Source organism: Odocoileus virginianus, chromosome 26 (genome assembly GCF_023699985.2).
Source record: "Odocoileus virginianus isolate 20LAN1187 ecotype Illinois chromosome 26, Ovbor_1.2, whole genome shotgun sequence".
Classification (NCBI taxonomy): domain Eukaryota; kingdom Metazoa; phylum Chordata; class Mammalia; order Artiodactyla; family Cervidae; genus Odocoileus; species Odocoileus virginianus.
In genome coordinates this window covers 10676832-10698202 of record NC_069699.1, presented here as the reverse complement: position 1 = coordinate 10698202, position 21371 = coordinate 10676832, and the positions used below count along the sequence as shown (strand labels likewise).

Sequence of the window (21371 nt, the reverse complement as noted above, 5' to 3'; positions counted from 1 at the left end):
AGTATAATGCAGCTTGAAAGCTTGGCTTCAGTCCTTTTTGCTTCCTGCCTTACTAGGCCTTATCTCTAGCTGCCAGATGACTGTTTACTCCCACAAAGCCCCCGCCCCAAAATAATTTGCTTTAACTCTGGGGCAGTTAAGAACAAATCAATTTTTTTTTCATTAAAAAAAAAAGGAGGTGGGGGGAACTGGGCAGTGTTTCCAAAGTCAGCTGAAGCTCACTGCCCACTTCCTGCCTGAACGTCAATACTTGTGGGAGACAGTGGGAGAGGAAAAAATTTCTTGGAGCCTGGGATATGCAGATCCCAGGGGCCTTCACTCCTGGAGTCAGATTTCGTAAAGGCAAACTTCAGTTTTACCCCACGTTTAGAGAAAATGAGATGATTTCTCCAAATTTTAAGATGATATGTCCCCAAAAGAAAAAATGAGGAGTGGGGAAGGGGACTCTGGTAACTGAAATTCATCAGCTGTGTATAAGATGAGCAAATATGTACTGGATAAAGCCTGCACCCCTCGGCCTCATCTCTGCTCCTCCCCTCCCAAGTCCCTGGCAGGGCCCTCACTGGCTCTAGGCTCCCAGAGCCCAAGATGAGGGTCGGTCAAGGGAGACTGAAGAGGCCTAAAAACCTGAACATCTTGCCTCAGAGGCTAAGTAAGTCCTTAGGCAGCAGGCGCCCCATCCGTTATCTGTGTTAAGCTGCCTGCCTTGCATTCCTGCCCCAAGTACACAACTGCCACCCCTAAGTGCTCCCCGCTTCCCCCAGCACACAGCCTCATACACACAGGGCACCAATCACTAGTGGCTTAGGTACCACTAGACTAGGATCCTACTTTTCCTCTCCCACACTCCTCCACATAGTATAACTGTACATAGGGCATTCTAACCTTAGAATGTAAAGTATAAACTTAAACTCGGAAATCTGGACAGAGAGATACATGGGGGAGAAAGCATTGTGAAGACAGAGATTGGAGTGATGAAAGCCAAGAATTGCCAGCAACCACCAGAAACCGTAAGAATAATACCACCGGTAACACCACTCCGAGGCATGTACACGAGGAAAATGAAAATATATATCCACACAAATGATTCATACAGGAATGTTCATAGTAGCGTTATTTCTAAGTGCCAAAAAGTGTTCACAATGCAAATATTCATCAACTGATGAATGGATAAATAGAATAGGCACACAATAGATTATTTGGCCATAAAAAGGAATAAAGTATTGAAGATGCACATCATAGATGAACTTCCAAAATGTTATTCTAACTGAAAAAAGTCAGACACAAGAGACTACATATGAAAGACTACATGGGAGACTACACTGTATTAGTCCTCTTATAGGAAGTGCAGAGAAAAGGCAAATTTATAGACAGAAAGCAGATCAGTGGCTGCCTGGGCTTGGAAGGAGGGTTCATTGTAAATAAGAGCTCTTACTGGAGGTGTGAATGTGTTCTAAAACTGATTTATGCTGATGGGCTGCAGTAGACAATAAAGTTACTTACAAAAATCATAGAATTGTGTATTTGGAATGGACGGATCATATAACATATAAAATAAAGCTATTTTAAACAATTTTAAGCTTGCGGACCTATACAGATCAAGTGTTAGCCACCTTATTTTGTTACTGTAGGATGGAGTCATGGCACTTGAGGTTTTCCAGTGATAAAATGCTTCACTTTATTTATCCCAACTTTAGCTGCAGAAAAATGCCAGATCAACTTGAAGTTGAAACCATGCAGGGGCCGAAACCAAAAAATATTACTTGGACACTTAGAGGCTACGAAACTAATTCCCTTCCCTGCTTCCTGGCGCCTCTTAGAAATTAACAAGGAATCAGTTAAGTCATGACATCTTTTCTTCTTCATCCTAACATCACCTCAGAGGGAGACTTCAGCCTGGTGAGTGTGACTCCTTGCTTGGCAGATCCAGTCTCGCTGCTAGAACTCCTCAGACACAATGGAGAGCTCACAGCATCTCTGGGGTTGCAATTTCTTTCCCAAGAGCAGATCCAAGCAGGCGGCGTGGTGTAGTGGGTGGCTGAGCAGGACCGCCGACGGCACTCTCTCTGGAAATGCCTTTTCACATGGCCTTGTAGGGTATGCAGACCCTTTTCCTGACTCCCCACCGTGCTCTATCAGCGACTCCTCTTCTGGGAGGTTCAGAAGGCTTAAGTCGGACCCACCTATTTGAGTTGGGCCCACCTATTCTCTTCTTGAACTGAGTAACTAAAGGCAATGTGTCTGCCAGGCTCTCCTGCTAGGACTTCATCCGACTCCAGCGTGGTGAGATGAAGCGGCCCTTGGCAGAATCCAAGCAGGACAACAGATCCCATCTTTGCCCGGTCCCCGCTGGGTCAGGACTTCAGGCCCATCTTGGCCATCATCTCTTCATAGACTGTCCATGCCATGGCTGCCATCAGGGTTCTGCGGAGGGCCCGGGGAACACTGCCTTGGAAGAAGCCACGCAGCCCATGGTCCTAGAAGGGAAAATGGAAGCCCAAAAGCTGGAATTAAAGCAGCAGTACAATGACACACCTGCTATGAGAGAGAGGGTGTCCCTCTGCGTTACTCCATTTTTAAGTCTTACTTTATAGATTTTTACAAATATCGTTAAAACTGTGAATACTGGGTCCAAAGGGATGAACTAAAAAAAAAAAAAAAATTTGTTTGGCTTTGTTGCTAAGCTGTATCTGTTTTAGGCGTGCTCTATCCAGGGCACTTTATTTCTCAGATGAAAATCTTCTAGAGGCTTACGCTATGTAGTGTGCAACTTGTACGGCACACAGAAGCCAGAGGCCCCAAGCAGCAGCTGAAATCCAGACCAAAGGCTCTCTGCCAAGCCCTGGGCCCCAACTCCAGGCTGAAGGAAAAAGCACTTCTTGGCACTCAGTCTGCCTAGAGGGAACTCTTTTTATTTTTTTTTAAACTCACTACATGTTCTTGGTGGCCCTAAATAAGAATTAAAGACAAAACACCTCAGCATCTGGATTGTTCTTTCCTACTGTTATCATCCCTTCCATTTTCACATGGAAGAGATATGGAGATTCTATTTTCAAACTTCATGGTTTTAGGTATCATGAATAAGAAAGCAAGCAACCTAAGCAGTGTGAGAAATATAATCAGATTCTCAAACATCTGCTTCTATCTAGGATAAGACAGATAAGTGCTGGCAGATGCTAACATCTTTCCTCTGCTATGAGGAAAAACTGAGAAGTACAGAAACATCTAAAGATCTAAGTGACAGATTTACCTTGAAAGAGAATATCTGATAAAAGAACAAGTTCCCAAAGGGCCAACTCAGTGGCTTTGAAATAGCATTTTAGCGTATTTGACACCGACCTTTTTATTTTCAATACATCTGTGCATTTGTATTAGCATAAACTCCTAGAGACAAAACAAGGTGCCTGTGGTCTTTTTCTGACTACATTTCCTCCTAGGTCCTTGATTCAGAGAAGGAAATGGCAACCTCCTCCAGTATTCTTGCCTGGAGAATCCTGTGGACAGTGGAGCCTGGTGGGCTTCTGTCCATGGGGTCGCACAGAGTTGGACACAACTGAAGCAACTTAGCATGCATGCATACATTGGAGAAGAAAACGGTAACCCACTCCAGTATTCTTGTCTGGAGAATCCCAGGGATGGAGGAGCCTGGTGGGCTGACGTCTATGGGGTCACATAGAGTCGGACATGACTGAAGCGACTTAGCAGCAGCAGCAGGTCCTTGATTAGGTTAATGAGTCCTCCCAGAACTACTGACTCAGGAGGTCTGGGGTAGAGCCCAACAATATGCACATTTAACAAATATCACAGGTTGTCCTAATGTTAGGTCCCCTCCCTAAACAAACAAAACCCAAAAAACAAAAAGACCCCCCACAACCATAGTTTTTAGCAGTGATTCCCAACCTTGGCAACACATTGGAATCACTAGGGAACTTAAAATACTGATGCCAGGGTTTCATGTCTTCCAGAGACTCTAATACGATGAGCTCAGGTTATGCTCTGGGAATGGGGATTTTTAAAAGCTCCCCAGGTGATTCTACCATGTAAAGGACAGAGCTACTGCCTTAGAGAGAAAGAGAGCTTTAACCACAATACGAACCAATATGTATTCTAAAGCCTCACTATTTTTTTTTTTTTGGTTGTGCCAGAAGGCATGGTAGATCTTAGTTCACTGACCAGGGATCGAACCCATGTCCCCTGCAGTAAAAGCACGGAGTCCTAATAACAGGACTACTGGGGAATTCCCTAAAGCCTTACTTTGAAAATCAGCGTAACTGCCTGGCCAATCCACCGAAATTTCATTGGGGAGAGCTGCATGTGAGTTTTGATCACATCTGCAGGTTGAGTTACCAGGGAGGCCAGAATCCCAGCAAATATTCCACAGCTGAAATTCACAACGGGAACAAGGACTGCATCCAACTGGTCTGAAAGAGGGCAAAGGTAACCTTCAGTTATAAATAAATCTCATATCTATCAGATAAATATCAGTGCCAAGTTGCCACTAATTCTCTCTGAAAGCCAGAAGGGTCTGGATATTCAAACAAAAGCTAGGAATTCAAAATCTAAACTAATCAATGTAAACAGAAAAATGGAACTAAAAGTTCACCTTTTTATAACCATCAGCATGATAATTGATTCAGGCAAGAGTAACTGACTGACGCTAAAATATACGGATGAAATAACAGGACGTTTTACACAGATTCGAAATACCGCCCTGCAGAGATACTTAGAAATTACAAAAAAACAACTGAGTTCACTGGAGACATTCTTTTTATCCATGTGATAAAGAGTTAATATCACCCACAGCGGGTCAAAAAGTGACATGAGCTTCCCGACATCACACAACGAAGACACAACCTGTTACATGCTTCTCTTGCTGAAAAGGTAGAGTAAGAATGAATCTAGTTGCAAGGAATCATCAGATAAACCCAGGCTGAGGTAATATAATTGGCTTATACACTTGAAAATAAAAAATAAAAATGGCCACAAAATATATTATTGGGAAAACTGGAGAAATAAAGACTATAGATTGGACTACAGATACAAGAACTGTATCTGTGTAAAATTTCCTAAATAAAAGATGGTCATTAAGAATGCTTTTATTCTCAGGAAATACACAGTGATGTATTTAAGGGTAAAGAGTTGCATCATGCCTGCAACTTACTCTTAAATGGTTTGGAGAAAATAATTATACATATAGAAAGAGAATAATTCAGGGCTATGGAGTTACATGTATTATTCTTGTGACTTTTTTGTTAAGTGTAGAATGATTTCTAAATACCAAATTAAAAAAAAAAAATTAGGATGAATGAAGAAGTTAAAAACATATATCCAAGCTCCCTTATTGCCTTAACTTTCTACTGCAAAGTAAGGCTGTGATCTGCAATGTCACAACTCCTGGTACTTGGGGCGAAGCAGCAAATCTCCTAAAGCACCCCAACTGACATGGTCATGAGGGCAGCATTCTGGCTTTCCCAACTAAATGGCCTTGGTTGTAATTCCGTGCTCAGATTATCCACAGCCACCTGACCGAACGCTGCTTCACTCTGCAGGATGTGTTTCTATCAGTGTGTGACTCCGCCTGGGTGGACATTTACTGGTTGTTGATTTTGCCCAAGTCTTGCAACATGAGCTTACTGGTAGGGTGGACCTGCTAGAATGTGGGAGGTTTGGCAGCCTTCTTTCCATCCAAACAGAGGGCTCTCATCGTTAACTGAGAGCATAGCAGGTAAGTGAAAATAAAATTTTTCTTCCAGCTCTGAACCCACTAGCTTTCCCAAATTTGTCTGTTAGGAATCATAAGCGCTTCTTGAAAAATACAGTTCCCCAGTCCTCACCCCAAAGCTTCTGATTTAAAACTCCTTAGGTAGGACCCAGAAATCTGAATATCAGGCCAACGTGGGAAGTATTGCTGCAAGGCCTACACAGAACGAGGTTTATTCCACCCCCACCCCTGACTCAGGAATTACATACTACCAGAACAACAAATAGTCTCCTATCTCTGAGAAAGCGGTGAGGATGTGACCCCTTGAGGGATCTCTCTTCCCACCACACCTTCCCTTACCCGTACCGTGAAGCACAACGTTCTTGGTCTGGCTGTAAAACATCAGGTAGATTCCGGAAAAGGGGGCGTCACGAAGGAGTGTTGCTGTCAGGCCGCTGAAGAGGCCCCGGAACCCCTCGCTGTGATAGATGCTCCTCAAGGCGGCGTAGATGCTCTCGTAGCCGTACCGCCCGCTCTGCGAAGGAAGCGCAGAGCCCACGGCTGCCGCGTGGCCCTGCGGCTGCGCACTGCGCCGCGCCGTCCTCGGGCTGCTCGGCCGGGGCCCTGGGGGCTCCGGTTCCCACGCTTCTCCGACCTCCCTGACCTCTGGGCCGGGCTGCACATCAGGAGGTGGCAGCAGTGGCCACTTGACCCAAGAGTCCAGTGCCTCTCTCTGCCCTCTCCCCGTCCCCGAGGCTGTCCAACTCACCTCGTACCGTGTCTTGATCACAGTGATGGGCGACATGCAGACCCCTGCAACGGAGCGGGAGCCCACCCCCAGGATGACTGACTCCAGGGCGGTGGGGGGGTGGCCCCGCAGGAAGTACTGCTTCAGAGAGTACAGCGTGCCAAAGTAGATGCCAACGCCAGGGACACACCTCACGATGGACTGCAGGAAGAGTCGGACGGAGGGAAGGGGTCAGAGCACCACGGGTGTATTTCCCCAAAGAAGACCCGGGATTTGCATGCGAGGAGTTGATTTAAGGTGTGGAGGGAACACCAATGGGAGAGTGGGGACATGAGATGGGAGAGAAGGTGGCCAATAAAGGGCACGCCGTCCCATCAGCTTTCACCATGGGCAATGGAATCCCTCCGGGGAACTCTGGGAATCAGCGTGGATGTGCCTCGGGTACCCCGCCACCTGAGGAGGGAAGGGGGCTTCGAAACATCAGGTCTCGTCTTTCACTGCTTACGAGCTGCCTTGAGGTTGGGGTGGGCATGAATTCCCTGGCTTGTCCAGCAAAATGACTTCTGAAGGCAGAAAAAGTCTTCCAGGGAGGGAAAGGCAGCTGTGGGGGCACCGGGGAAGGGGGGGCCTGCTGAGGGCGGGGCGCCCACTGCCTCTGCTGTGGGACTTGATGCTGCTAAGCAGCCGTGCCCGGGGCACACGGGGGTGATGCCCCCCAGGGCCCTCAAGCGGAAGCCAGGGAGAGCGACGGGCAGGGAGACCACAGAGGCCTGCCCAGTCTCCAGCCCTCGTGCACTCTTAAAAGCGAGGATGCGGAGGTGGATGAGAATCGGCCGGTGAGGAGAAGGGGAGCTTACGGGAGACATCCCTTTCCAGAGGCCCAGCAGACTCTCCGTGCGAACCACACTCCGGAGCAGGGCCAACATCCCAACGCGTCTGGACCTGAAGGCAGACGAGACAGAGGCAAGGCAGGGAGCATCACTGACTGCCCGCTCAGACACTTCTCTGTGTGGCCTCTTCTACAACACCTCAGGATCTCTGCTAGGCATCTGGGAGTGACTCTGAGCCCCTACGCACTCACAGCGTGGCAGGTCCGTGAGTCTTTGTTCATTCAGGCTGCAAGCAATGGGATAACTACCCATTTTTCATACACTTCACACACTTCCCACAGTGCTGAGCCCAGTAAGGGGGCTCACAAGGGACACTCAATACTTCCCTTATTTCCAGAAAACCAGCCCCTGTTTGCCCCAGGCAGCACAGTCATGACATTACAGACGGGCACAGTAAAATGCAAATGTCAGCAAGGCAGATGCCAGGAAGCAGCTGAGCGAAGGACCCCATTTAATTAAGAGAAATGTCAAACACAAGAGTATACACGAAACGCAGGAAAGCTGGGCCTGGCCTGCGTGTCTCTTTGATCATCCCACAGAATGGAAGCTGCCTGAACACAGCAGAGATGCTCCCGTGTCTGAGAGAAGTCGCTGAAACCAGTTCCTGAGTGAAACGGGGGTGGGGGTGTGGGCAGCAGGCCTTACCCATGGGCTGAGGGTTGGAGGGTCTGCAGGCGGGTTTTGAGGAGATCCAGGGGTTGGAAGAGGACGGTAGAGAAGGTCCCACTGATGGAGCCACACAAGAAAGCTTTGATCACTGGCTGCAACTGCAGGGCAAGAGAACATGGTGTCATCAGCTCTGTCCCACCATTCACCACACCTGGACCAGTCAGTTCTTCCTAAGGGTTTCTTAGCAACTCACCTGGCGATGCCCTGTATTATTAATAGCTTCTGACTTCAGAGAAGGGCAAAATGTAGTCAGGGATGAACACTGTTAGAATGTGGTTGAGAACATTGTATGCTCCAAGAAGTAGCTCTCACGTCTTACTGATAACTTTAGTAATCACTGATAATTTAAAAACTTATGGATAGGGCTTCCCTGGTGGCTCAGTGGTAAAGAATCTGCCTGCCAATGGAGGAGACATGCATTCAATCCCTGATCTGGGAAGATCCCACATCCCTAGGAGCAACTAATCCCATGCACCGCAACTGTTGAGTCTGTGCTCTAGAGCCTGAGAACCAACTACTGAGCCCGTGTGCCGAAACTACTGAAGCCCAAGCGCCCTAGAGTCTGGGCTCTGCAAGGAGAGAACCCATGGCAATGAGAAGCCTCCGCTTGTTGCAACTAGAGAAAAGGCCCAAGTGCAGCAACAAAGACCAGCATAACCAAAAATTAATAAAGTATAAAAAAAATTGTAGATAACTTCTCTCCTACTGAGCAACATAGCTATTTCCATCTGTGAATTATGCCAATGACCACACCTCCCTAATTTGTCCTGAACATAAGTTATTGGTCAATTCTCGTGATGAAAGCAAAATCAACTGAGCAGCGTGTTTTAACCCTGGACTACTGGTTTCAGGTTCCCGGGGTGGTAGGACCGGTGGATTATTTACAGAAGTAAGACAAAGGAAGTGAAACCCTAAGTGAGCTCATGCACTGTGAGCTGTATGTGCCACTTCCTGTAAAAGTCATGCATTTCCTTAATTTAAAACTTTCCCTCTGAGTACACCTATTCACCTCACTGGTACTGAAGCAGACCGCAGGGGCACCACAGGCAGGCAGCCACTCCTGGGTCTGCCGGCAGTCCTACATACTGGGAGAGTCACAGCTCAGCTCAGTCGCTCAGTCCTGTCCGACTCTTTGCGAACCCATGGACTGCAGCATGCCAGGCTTCCCTATCCATCACCAATTCTCAGAGCGTGCTCAAACCCATGTCCATTGAGTCGGTGATGCCATCCAACCATCTCATCCTCTGTTGTCCCCTTCTCCTCCTGCTCTCAACCTTTCCCAGCATCACGGGCTTTTCCAATGAGTCAGCTCTTTGCATCAGGTGGTCAAAATATTGGGGCTTCACTTTCACCATCAGTCCCTCCAATGAATATTCAAGACTGATTTCCTTTAGGATGGATTGGGAAATCCTTACAGTCTAAGGGATTCTCAAGAGTCTTCTCCAACACCACAGTTCAAAAGCATCAATTCTTCCCTCAGCTTTCTTTATAGTCCAACTCTCCCATCCATACACAACTACTGGAAAAACTATAGCTTTGACTAAAGGGAACTTTGTTGGCAAAGTAATGCCTCTGCTTTTTAATATGCTGTCTAGGTTGGTCATAGCTTTTCTTCCAAGGAGAAAGCATCACTGTTTCCATTTTTCCCCATCTATTTGCCATGAAGTGATGGAACTGGATGCCATGATTTTCACTTTTTTTGAATGCTGAGTTTTAAGCCAGGTTTTTCAGTCTCCTCTTTCACTTTCATCTAGAGGCTCTTTAGTTCTTCTTCACTTTCTGCCATAAGGGTGGTGTCATCTGCATATCTGAGGTTATTGATATTTCTCCCAGCAATCTTGATTCCAGCTTGTGCTTCATCCAGCCTGGCATTTCACATGATGTACTCTGCATATAAGTTAAATAAGCAGGGTGACAATATACAGTCTTGACGTACTCCTTTCCCAATTTGGAACCAGTCTGTTGTTCCATGTCCAGTTCTAACTGTTGCTTCCTGACCTGTATATATATGCAGGAAGCAGGTAAGGTGGTCTAATGGTATTCCCATCTCTTTAAGAATTTTCCACAGTTTGTTGTGATCCACACAGTCAAAGGCTTTGGCATAGTCAATAAAGCAGAAGTAGATGTTTTTCTGGAACTCCCTTGCTTTTTCGATGAGCCAACGGATGTTGGCAATTTGATCTCTGGGTCCTCTGCCTGTTCTAAATCCAGCTTGAACATCTGGAATTTCACAGTTCTGGGAGAGTCACGCACACTGGCTAATCTACAGGCAGCATTCAGAAGGGCAGGACTGTCTGGCAGACTAACTGCACTTTCCTCAAGCGCACTCCAGGGCCTCACAGCATGCCCTGGAATCCAGACATACTCAAATGATTGTGCAAACACACTTTTAAAAATCCAAGCAGGAGAGAAAAGTCTTCTTTTCAATAGGAGACACTGAGCAAACTCCATCCAAAGATCTTCTCTCTCATTAAATGGCATTTGCACTATTATTTTGTAATAGTGTCATCCTAAAATGCTATTAAGATGAAGTTGCTTGTTACACACGGTACATAACTACCTACCTAGAACCAAAACGTTTGTAATCTGTGGTATTTGTTTCACAGAGAAAAGAGGTAATTCCACGTTCCACCAAACCAGCAGTTATCAACTTATAACTGGCATTCCTTAAAAGGTCTAAGTTCAGATAATAAATACTGGAGCTTACAGCCACACTCAAATAGCTTTCTAAGCAAAGGTCAGACCGTAAGTACAGCCAAGTCAAACGGGCGCTTCATCAGGTGTGTGTCCGCACGCGGCGGCCCGCTCCTCCTGCTAACTGCGCTCCCTCGAGTTTTGTTTCTCAGGCTCATCCAAGACTTTGTGCTGTCAATGAGGGCCTCGTGCCTGCACACTCAGCCTCTTACTTCCGCTGACTCCTTTGCCTGGAACAAGCTTGAAAGCCCCCATCCTTCCAGGCTGAGGCCACGTCATCTCCACTCCCTCTTCACCAGTCACCCCTCACGTCCCCACAGTTTGCATCCGGCTAAAGCCCCTCCACTGAAGCTGCCTCACCGAGGACCTGAGCAGCCCAGGACCCCTTTCCCATGCCCTTCTCTTACGTGGCCTCTCCGGTGCATTTGGAACACCTGCTGATGGCTGCCCCTCTGGCTTCTCGTTCCTCTTCTGGATGCCCTTCTGGGCTTCCTTTCCCCAGCTCACAGATGTTGCTGTTCCTCTTATCTCCCCGTAGCTGCTGCCTCTCAGGGCACCCTTATCCCCACACCACACCTCGCTCCAAACACGCATGTCGGCAACGCCCACATCTCCAGCCCAATTCAGCCCTCACTCCCCATATCTCCCCTCAGATGGCCTGCAGACATCTCAAACTCAACATCCCCAAATGGAAACTCAGTCCACGCTTCTTCACATGCCTGCCTCTCCTTCAGTCCACACTGAGATGTTCCAGCAGGACCTTCAGGAGACGAGGAAGACTCCTTGATCTACCTACCATTTCACGACCAACTCCTGCCGCTGACCCCTCTTTCCTCCCACAGCCTGCCCTATGCTGATCCAAGTAACCTCCCTGTGAGTCTCCAGCCTCAGCAGTGCCAAACCCACTGAGCAGCCTGGGGTGAGGCATCCATATACACCACCTCGAAATCTCACAGCGCTCTTATGAGCTAGATGTTCAAACCCATGGTGGTTCCTCCAGGACTGATTGCAGAACCTGGTCTGCATCAGGTGCTCAATAGTCAAGAATGAAGGAAATCACGTCATCTAAGAGGAAATCTACACGTGGCTCTCCCTTGACCACAATCCCACAGGATAAAGCTTAGTGGGCCCTGCAGGCCCCATCCCTGGGCAGCGGGATCGCCCCAGGCACCCTTCAGCCCTTTGCTCCAGTAAGGCTGTAGGACTGACCTGCAGTTACCACTTCTAAGCAGTTCTCTTTGGAGCTGCTTCCCCAGTGTTCTCACTGGTATTGTATGGAACTACCCCTCCCCTCTGGGATTCCCAGGTGGCTCAGTGGTAAATAATCTGTCTGCCAATGCAGGAGATACAGGAGACTCGGTTCAATCCCTGGGTCAGGAAGAAGCCCTGGAGGAGGAAATGGCAACCCACTCCAGTATTATTCTTGCCTGGAGAATTCCATGGACAGAGGAGCCTGGCTGGCTACAGTCCATGGGGTAGCAAAGAGTTGGACAGGACTGAGCACACTCACATGTACCCCTCCCCTGCCCCACAACACACTGTCCTCCACTACAAGACCTTATCTCAGAGCACAGTGCTTAGACATTTTACTGACTCAATAAATATTTGTTGAATACATCCATAGAGCCCATAACCTTTTTAACTGTAACTTTCCAGGTCTATTAGCATAGAGCAGATGCTAAATATATACCAGCAGTATTGATTAACCTTGAGTTAAAAAACAGGCAACAAAATTGTTTTTAAAAAACAGAATTTACACTTCTCTTTTTGAAAGATATTATCAATAGTGGATGGCACATTCTTTAAGACACACTTGGCTTCTTTCTTTCTAAGTAGCTCAAATTTATTCAAAGTAAATACTGATAACAACCAAACAAGAATACAAAGATACATAAAGGCAATAAACAGCACTTGAACAGTTGGCAAACAAGTTCCACAAGCAACTCCCACTTCCCTTGAAAACACTAAATCCCCAAAAATTAAATCAGATCTCCAGGCCAGAGCCGGAGGACCCAGAAAGACATCGGTAAGCACGTGATTAAAGATGTAATCTTAAAGCGGCCCCCGACCCCGCCTTTAAGATTATAAACAAAAACAAACAAAAAACCACCAATAAAAAAAGTACCCACAACCCCGCCCAGCACCTGCCGCAGGTGGACCGTAACCTTCGTCTCAGGAGAAAGCCACTGGCCCTCGCGAACTAAAGGAAGCCGCATCCCCGCCTCCACGCACCGCTAGTAGCGACTTTGCCAGACAGTCCTCCTCTGCCCGCCTTCCCGGCCCCGCCTCCACCAATAGCAGGCCCGCGGACGACCACGGCAGCCAATCCAGATGCGGGGGCTTGGCCCCGTGGCGCCCGCAAACCACAGCAGTTTCCCAGCGAGTCCCTCTAACCCAGCCCGTCGGCTCTGAGTGATCCTAATCCACCTTGCTTGAGCAAGGATGGCACTTCAGGCTTAGCTTCATTGCCGGGCTTTGCAACGGTCCAAATATCTACCCAGGTGCCCTCTCACCTTTCAATCTAGGGAAACAACTCAAAGCAACTTCCCATAGCGCTCACACCTCGTTCCCTGCCGTGGGAGGACATTCCGCTGACGGCCCCCAAGGCCGCAGCAATCCCTCCTACCTCTGTCCAGATACTAACACAGAAACGAGACCTTTCCTTGCCTGTCCAAGAGTTGCTCTAACACTCCTCTCCTTCCTCCCTACCCTCCTTTTAATCCCTCAGTCAAACTCCATCTCTGCGCCAAGTCCCCAACCCGTTTTGCGCGCACCCCCGGTGCAGAAAACGAACCCCCGAGAGCAGCTGACCCTCGGCAACCCTCCGAATTCCCCTCCCCGAGCCTGCGACGCCGGAATCCCTGCCTTCCCTCCCCTGCAGTTTACCATAAGCGTTTCCACCCTGTCTCCGACATCTTGGGGCTGCAGCAGCGCCGGGCGTGACTTCTGAATCATTGGAGGGGAGGCCTGTGAATGCACTGGGCCCCGGATGCCGTTGGTAGGAGCGCAGGCCGGGCCCTGGCGATCCTGGAGGAAGACGACGCGACGGCGGTAGCCGGGCGACGCTTTCTACGTCAGGGCCTACTCTGCAGTCTACGCCGGCCGGGACCTGCGCGTCCACCGCCAGTGGGTGGCTCCGAGCGCCGCTTTTCACTTGAGCCGCAGACTTCTCGGCTCTGCTACCCGGTCCATACTGCCCAGCCACGGGCTTCAGGACTTGAGGATAGTAGGGTGCACTAGAGATGAAGAAAGCCGGAAGAACTAGCTAGAATGCCGGAATTTAGCTTCCGGGGTTGGATGCGCTTCGCGCGCGGAAGAGGATGTGCTTCCTAGTGCCACCTGGTGGGGACGTCCGGGACTGCAGGTTCGGCGGTTTCCCTGCGCCCGGAGCTTTAAGGGACGTCTGCAGCGCTGGATGCTTTCGGGTGCCACGTCTGTACTAGTTACAGTCCAGACTTAACTCTGACCAGTGCGGTAGCCAGTAGCCAGCTGGGGCCACTGAGCACTCGAGAAGTGGCTCGTGTGAGTGAAGGCCAGAATTTTAAACTTGATTTAGCTGTAATTCATTTGTATTAAAAACTGAAGCCATGTGGAATATTTTTCCGTTAAACATGACTTTATTGTTTTGGCATTTCCACATTTCCCTTTAAAAAATGCTGAAAACTTGATGTCAGAAATGTGCTGTAAGTCATCCACACACCGTATTTCTGACATGGCAGTAAGATAAAATAATTTCATAAACAATCTTTTCATTTTTACCTGTTGAAATGATTTCTTCGGATGTGTCAATTAGGTGAAATAATTACTAAAATTAATTTTACCTCTTTTGCTTTTTTAATATGGCTATTAGAATACTTAAGATTACACTTGTTATCCTGTGATAAATCATAATGGAAAAGAATATATATGTGTGTGTGTGTGTGTGTGTGTGTGTGTGTGTGTGTATAACTGAGTCACTTTGGTGTACAGCAGAAATTAACACAATATTGTAGATCAACTATACTTCAATTTTAAAAAAATTATTAAATTATACTTGGGGCTTGAACTACTTTTCTATTGGACAGCACTGGTCTAGATGGTTAAGATTATGGTTCTTACCTGTTATCTGGACCCTATCAATAACCTTCATTTTGGTCTCTCAACTTCCCATTATTCCTATCTGGCTGATGGGTGGGAAACTATTACTGCTAGAATCCTGACACTCTTTTTGGAAAAGGCAGGCACACATCTTCAGGAGTCCTGATTATCTGCAGAATAAAGCCCAGACTTTTCATAGTGGCAGCCTTCATTACTTCCCACCATCCATTCTTCACTCAGGAAATCTAGGTCAGAAAAGAAACTGATGATTCAGGGAGCAAGATGCTGTGTTTTTTAAGGCTTAAATTCCTGTACTTCTGAAGCACAAGGAACAGGCAAGAAAGTGTGGGCTTTTTATCATCAGAGGGGATTAAGCAAAGAGCAAATATGAAAAATACACAGGCAAGCCTGCCGGGTGACTGCTGGATACTCTGCCATCTCTTGTTCTAAGCTGCAAGGATCGTTTTCCTTGAACAATGCTGAACTAGGCTGAAACTTGTCTTTAAAGGAAGACCTACTTTTCTGACCTCATGGGGCAAGAATTCCTACTCATGAGAAATAATCTATTGGTGTGTTTTAGAGGCTATTCTTGGCCACTCTGAGAAGGGGATAGAGGTGGGACCCAGAATGAAGGCCTGCTGCCCACTGCCCCACCCTCAGCAGGTATTGGCTTGGCTCTGGGCTCAGATAAAATGGGCTGGTTTTTAAGGGTGGTTGGTGCCTGCCTGGGTTTTCCTCCTGTGTATGTGTTCCTGCTACACTCACAACTCTGGAGCCGAAAGTCCCCCCAACTCCTCAATCCTCCCCCCACGTCTGAGAGGGTGCAGAGATATATAAGATCATGTAAAAGGAGTATTACCCATCAGCAGATGAGTGAAGGTTTTAGGGCAGTACTTCATGGTAGAATTTAGAGGAGTGAATTAAAAAATGAAAGGAAAAAGCAAGCAGAAAAAAAGAAAAGGAAAAATACCTGGTGAAAACATTGTGTGTGACTTCAGTTCAAACCAAGATCATTAAGTAACATCGGGCAAGGCTCCCTTGACTTAGCTGTAGCTGGTGGAACATGATTTTGCTTCTATCACCTTACTCTCTTCTGCAGTTACACATTGGGTCCCTCAAACCCAATCTGGCCCTTCTTCTGTTTTCTGAGTTGGGTGTTAATGTCACACGATGCTTTCCCATCCCACTGACCATAGACATCTCTATGCAGAAAGAAATATACATATGTCCATTTGGATACATGACCTCCCTTTACAAAGTTTATTCATAACAAGCTCTGACAGCAGGAGGAGTTTCCACCAACCAAAGAGGAAGGGCTGGAGGAAACACTGGCAGCTGGAAATGGGTGGGACAGACAGACTGCTCCAAAGGAAGTTCTGGTTTCCTGACTTCCAGGCCAGGAGAGGAACCTTCTGGTGCCTTGCACCTGTGTCACTTCATTTGGAAGAAGATAGCTGGAATGGTGAAAAACACAGAGATGAGTGGCTCTCAGGTTTTGCTTTCGGGAAAAACCAGTTCAAGGAGACCTTTCCTGTCTGCCTGGAGCCAGAGCTGCTTCTGGAAATATCTAAATTCCCTCTATTGTTGCCAAAGCAATGAGTCTGCTTTTGCCTTTTGGAGGCCAGGAGGGGACCAGGAGGGGAGATACCATGCACATTCTGCGGCCACAGCCCCTCCCCTCCATCCTCATGAGCCCCTTTCTGACTGGTAGTCTCCCAGGGAGGTGAGTGGGCGTGTTATGATGGCCTCTATCCTATAACTTATAGAGGCTCCTCTCCATGTGAGCATCCCATCCAACCCCAAACACACCCAGGGCAGCTGCTGCCCCCAGCAGGGGGGAAAGCCACCCTCTGTGCCTGGTCACATGGGTGGGTACCAACAGCAGGAAAAAAGAATTCTCATGGCCTTACCAGAAGCTTCGGCAAAGAGGATGGTCCTGTCGCTGCTTTGGGCTTCACAAGAGAGAAACACCTTTCTTCCTTCCATGCCAGTGATGTTTGCCTCCAGCCTCACCACTGAGCCGAGGGTGATCGGGCTAGGAGAGGGGCAGTGGGGGCAAGTGGCTGGTAGCCTGGTCTCTGAGAAAGGTGGGGGATGACCCTGCAGGGGTTGGAGTCTACCAGAGTCGGGGTCCTGGGCTTCTACTCCAAGGGCCAAGATGTCAGGGCCTTTGTGTTTGTCACCTGCTAGCTGTGTCTTTGTTTCAGGTTCCTCATTTGTCAAGTTGGAGATAATGGTACCAACCTCCCAGGATTATAGTAAAGATCGGACAAAACAATGCATGCGAGTTTAACAACAAATTAATCACGTATCAGGAATTCTCATTTCAGTAGCAGCCCAATAATTATTTGTGGACTGAGTTAAATACATACAGGCACATGGGTTGGCTTTCTTTAAATCAGAGGTGGCCAAAAGTAGTTCATCATTGTCCTGTGTAGTGTGTTTTTATGTTGGAACACATAACCCATGTTCAAGCTCATCACGTTGAACTTGGATGAAAAGGGAACATCTAACAAGTTTAGGTTGGTCCATGAGAAAAACAAAAGTAGAAGCTCCCCTTTGTACGCAGGATTACTACGTGAGCTCTTATCTTCTGGAATAAGCTCATGTCAGCTTACTCCTAACTGGAACCCAGGGAAGGAGACAGACCTCTTGAAGGTGATGGTCATGGTCCCGGTAAAGACTGCACTGGCACTGCAGTACGCCATCATGAACAGCGTGGTGTCTATCATGGTCCCCAGCACGCCACCATGGATAATGCTGCAGGGCCAGAGGGGGGAACGGGAAGGGAAGAGTCACCGGGATTCCACTCCGCATGGCCCATTTCCGGTGAGGTGACGTGCTGAAGGGTTCCCTGCAATCCAGGAGCAGATCCTTCTGTCAATCCGTTCAGAGCAGAGACGTGAGCGCAGAGAGGTGCAGGGGAAGCAAACACTGCTGTCTGAAGTGAGTCACACCAGCTTAGAAGAGAACGAACTAAAAGCAGGAGAAGCCCCCCCCCCAACCCTCCACCAGCCCCAACCACAAATTCAGGTGAAGCTTGTATTCCCTTCTGGGCTGGGGTCAGGGGAACTAGAGTGGTACAGTGAAAACAGCATGGGCTTTACAGGCAGAGAACCCTAACTCTAAATCTCACATTTCTAGCCATGTGACCTCAGTCACAGAACCACTGGGCCATCTGCGTCTTTTATCTGTAGGAGAGGAATATCTCCTAGGAATTTTTGTGAGTATTACATTAATACAGCCAAAGCTTCATCTAAAGGGTCTGACATATACTAGCACTAAACAAGAGTAGATCCCCCCTTCTCATTTCTAACTTCCACTGCTTACTGCACTGCCATTTAGGAGGTTAAGGGAGAGGCCACACCTTGAGTGGATCATTGAGGGACTGGCAGAGCCTCGCTGCCCAGGGAGCCAGTAGAATAAGTCTGCAGTAACCAAGGACCTGGGACTTTCCTGGTGGCTCACTTGGTAAAGAATCCACCTGCCAATGCAGGAGACCCAGGTTTGATCCCTGGGTCAGGAAGATCCCCTGGAGAAGGAAATGGCAATCCACTCCAGTATTCTTGCCTGGAAAACCCCATGGACAGAGCAGCCTGGCAGACTACTGTCTATGGGGTTGCAAGAGTCGGACACAACTTAGTGACTAACCTACCACCCACCAACCAAGAACCTGCTGAAGGCAACCAGGGACCCACAACTGGGTTTTCACCCACCACCTGCTCTTGGACCAAGATAAAGGCCATTTGAGCTGCTAGCTGGGACAAGCCTGCGTGCCTCACCCAGGCAGCCCCTCCAGGAGGGGCCCAGGCTGGAACAAGCAGATGCACTTCTTCTCGGAGTCGTTGTGGAAGACGACATACTCAAAGCCGAGTCTCTCCATCTTTGTGATCCAGAGAAAGAGGCGGGCGTCTTCTACCATTTGAACTGGAGAGAAGAGTGGATTCAATAAGAAAGACCTCAGGCAGGAGTCTGATCCTCAGGGTGGTGTGGTCTCCAGGGCTGAAAGCACCCAACCAGAGGATGTCCCGGGAAAGCCACCGCCCTCAGCTTCCCCTGGGCACGCCACCCCGGGCATGGTCCCATAAACTTCTGACGGAGAAGAGCAGCCTCCAAGGGGAGGATGAGGTCAGCAGTGTGAGGGGCAGTGAGGAGCCAACTGCCTGTGAATTCAGAACACCACTGTTCCCATCAGCTGAATAACAAACGCTAATCTGAATGCATCGATTGTGGCAGATCTAGGCGTAAGCAGGCCACAGTCCTTTTTGTAGAATATGTGTATGTGTCTCCTCTCACTGCCACAGGCCTGAACTTTCAGTGAGATTTGTTTATACTGTATGACTTCTGAGGGAAATGGGGATAATTTAGAGGCCCTAATTAGAGGTTAAGCTTCCAATATCCAAAACTTAAGGACTTCCCTGAAGCTCAAAGGGTAAAGAATCTGCCTGCGACGCAGGAGACCAGGGTTCGATCCGTGGGTCCAGAAGATCCTCTGGAGAAGGGAATGGCAATCCGCTCCAGTATTCTTGCCTGGAGAATTCCTTGGACAGAGAAGCCTGGCAGGCTATACAGATCATGGGGTTGCAAAGAGTCAGACACAACTGAGCGACTAACACAGCACATCCAATACTTTATCAAACACCTTCATTTTGCCAAGAATCTCAAACCAGAATTTCTTTTCTTTCTTTCTTTCTTTTTTTTTTGGCAGCATGGCTTATGAACTCTTAGTTCCCCGACCAGGGATTGAACTCATGCCTTCGGCAGTGAAAAGGCAGAGTCCCAGTCACTGGGCCACCAGGGAATTCCCCTCAAAGCAGAATTCTGAATGACAGCTTAGGTATACAAAATTATATACTACAAACATAGCATATAATTATAAACTATAAATAAAAGTCTTCCGTCTGGCTCCTCCTGTCTTTCAAACGCATCTCTTCATCTTCTGTTTTCCATCCAATGTCCTTCACTGACTGGTTCAAGAGCTCAGCTCAGCTGACCACTAGAGGGAGAGCGAGTTCTTTCCCCAGCAGATTCTGGCTCCTGGCCCTGGATTTCAGTAAGATCCTGCCCTCTGTAGCATCACTGAGCTGCCCAAACTGGGTGTACCAGGGTGAAGGCACTGGCCCTTAATCCCAGGCACTGCCTCTTCCCAATTCCTCACTGACATTGCACCCGTCTGGTCTACAGAGATGGTGGGGCTGGCAGGTGGAAGGAGACGCCAGGGGTGACCGCAGACAGGGGTGGAGAGAGCAGTGACCCGGGAGCCAGGATTCCCTGACTCCAGTCCAGTCTCTGCCAAAAACTCGCTTTGTTGCCTCTCTAGCCCTCAGTTTTCTCGCTTGTAAAATGAGCAGGTTGAACCAGACGGCCTCCACGTCCCTTTTCTAGCCTGACAGTGTATGAATCTAGGATCACCATGTCCAGACTGCCTCACACCTGACTCTCAGGCTAATGCCGGCCACGCAGGAGGTGTGGGAACTGGGCTGGAACATGGAGCTCCCCGAGGAAAATGCACACACAGCAGAAAAGTTTTGCCCACAGTCCTGCACTCTCCAGAGGCCCCCTCCAGCCCAGGTGAAGCGCTCCTAATACAGGGGTGTGAACGTACCAGGGACAACTTTAGTGATCCTAGCTAGGTCTCCCTCTTTAAGGAACTGCCAAGAGTGACAGTAACTGGGAAGTCGCGTCCACGTCCCATCCACAGTCTTCTCCATGAGTTCATTGTACAGCCTCAGCATGATGGGGCTCCAGCTGGAGTTCGGGAAGGAATAATCCTTTGAATCGGAATGGAGATGACTTCTTGAGGCCTGGGAAGTTCAAAAGGTAGCTGACTGTGTCCGCTCCTACAGGGCCGGCACAGCTGAAAGAAAACTTGGGGTGGGGGAGGATTCAGGCCTGGGACCCATGCAGCCAGAAGTGACCTTGGGGAGTCAGGGGGTGGGAATCAAACCCAAGACCCAGGAGGCCAGAGGGGACCCTGAGGGGTGGGTGTTCAGACCTGTGACCACAGCAGACTTGCTGGGGCCCAAGTGGGCAGGGAAGAAGCTGGTCACATTTTCTGATGATCCTCCAGTCCCCCGAAGGCCCCATTCTGTTCTGCTGATCCCCTCGCTATGAGTAGGCCCCATCCTCTTCCCTATCCCAGCCCCCATGAGGGCCATCCCGCCTCCACTTTCCTTCCTTTCCTCCTGTCCTTCCGCATCCTACCTCATCGTGTGGGGATTCCGCTCATCTGCTTAGGTGTCCAGGGACCCCCACCAGTGCCTAGTAGGTGCTCCTACTTATGAGCAGACACGAACTCCTTGTCCTCCCACTCCATCATCTTTACTCTTACCCACAATTTTCTTTTAGTTACATCTCCTTTTTTGTCCAGAAAATGTTATGTGAAACAGTAATCACTGCTTTCCCTTGAGTCGCCACTAATCAGATTCCCTTTCCCTGATTCTGCTCCCTTGCTCACTCTGGGGCTCGGCAACCCCACTTAACCGTATGGGAAAGGTTCAGCAGGGTCAGGAGACTGGAGGAGCCTCCAGATACTGTCACTAAGTTCCCAGGCTGAGGGCCCACCCCTCCATACAGGATGAAACGGCCAAGT

At 48.5% G+C, this 21371-nt stretch overlaps 1 protein-coding gene and 1 long non-coding RNA gene across 4 annotated transcripts; both read right to left on the bottom strand.

Annotated features, from left to right (window-relative positions):
* Positions 1-1653: 1653 nt before the first annotated feature.
* On the bottom strand, positions 1654-13988 carry SLC25A38 (solute carrier family 25 member 38). 3 transcript variants are annotated; one of them, XM_020897368.2, is made up of 7 exons: positions 13589-13987; positions 7985-8106; positions 7307-7391; positions 6471-6650; positions 6062-6236; positions 4255-4421; positions 1654-2477 (listed from the first exon to the last, which is right to left on the bottom strand). In XM_020897368.2, exons 1-7 carry the CDS (start codon positions 13655-13657, stop codon positions 2355-2357), a joined length of 921 nt encoding a protein of 306 aa, XP_020753027.2. In that variant the 5' UTR covers positions 13658-13987; the 3' UTR covers positions 1654-2354. The 3 variants fall into 3 exon arrangements, with proteins under 3 accessions (XP_020753027.2, XP_020753028.2, XP_070311559.1); XM_020897369.2 differs by having other exon boundaries at positions 6068-6236; positions 13589-13985; XM_070455458.1 differs by lacking the exon at positions 4255-4421 and having other exon boundaries at positions 6068-6236; positions 13589-13988.
* Positions 13989-16016: 2028 nt separating this feature from the next.
* Positions 16017-17812, bottom strand: LOC139031294 (uncharacterized). The gene is made up of 2 exons (XR_011483779.1): positions 16690-17812; positions 16017-16233 (listed from the first exon to the last, which is right to left on the bottom strand). It is a non-coding gene; the product is annotated as an uncharacterized lncRNA (long non-coding RNA).
* Positions 17813-21371: the final 3559 nt, after the last annotated feature.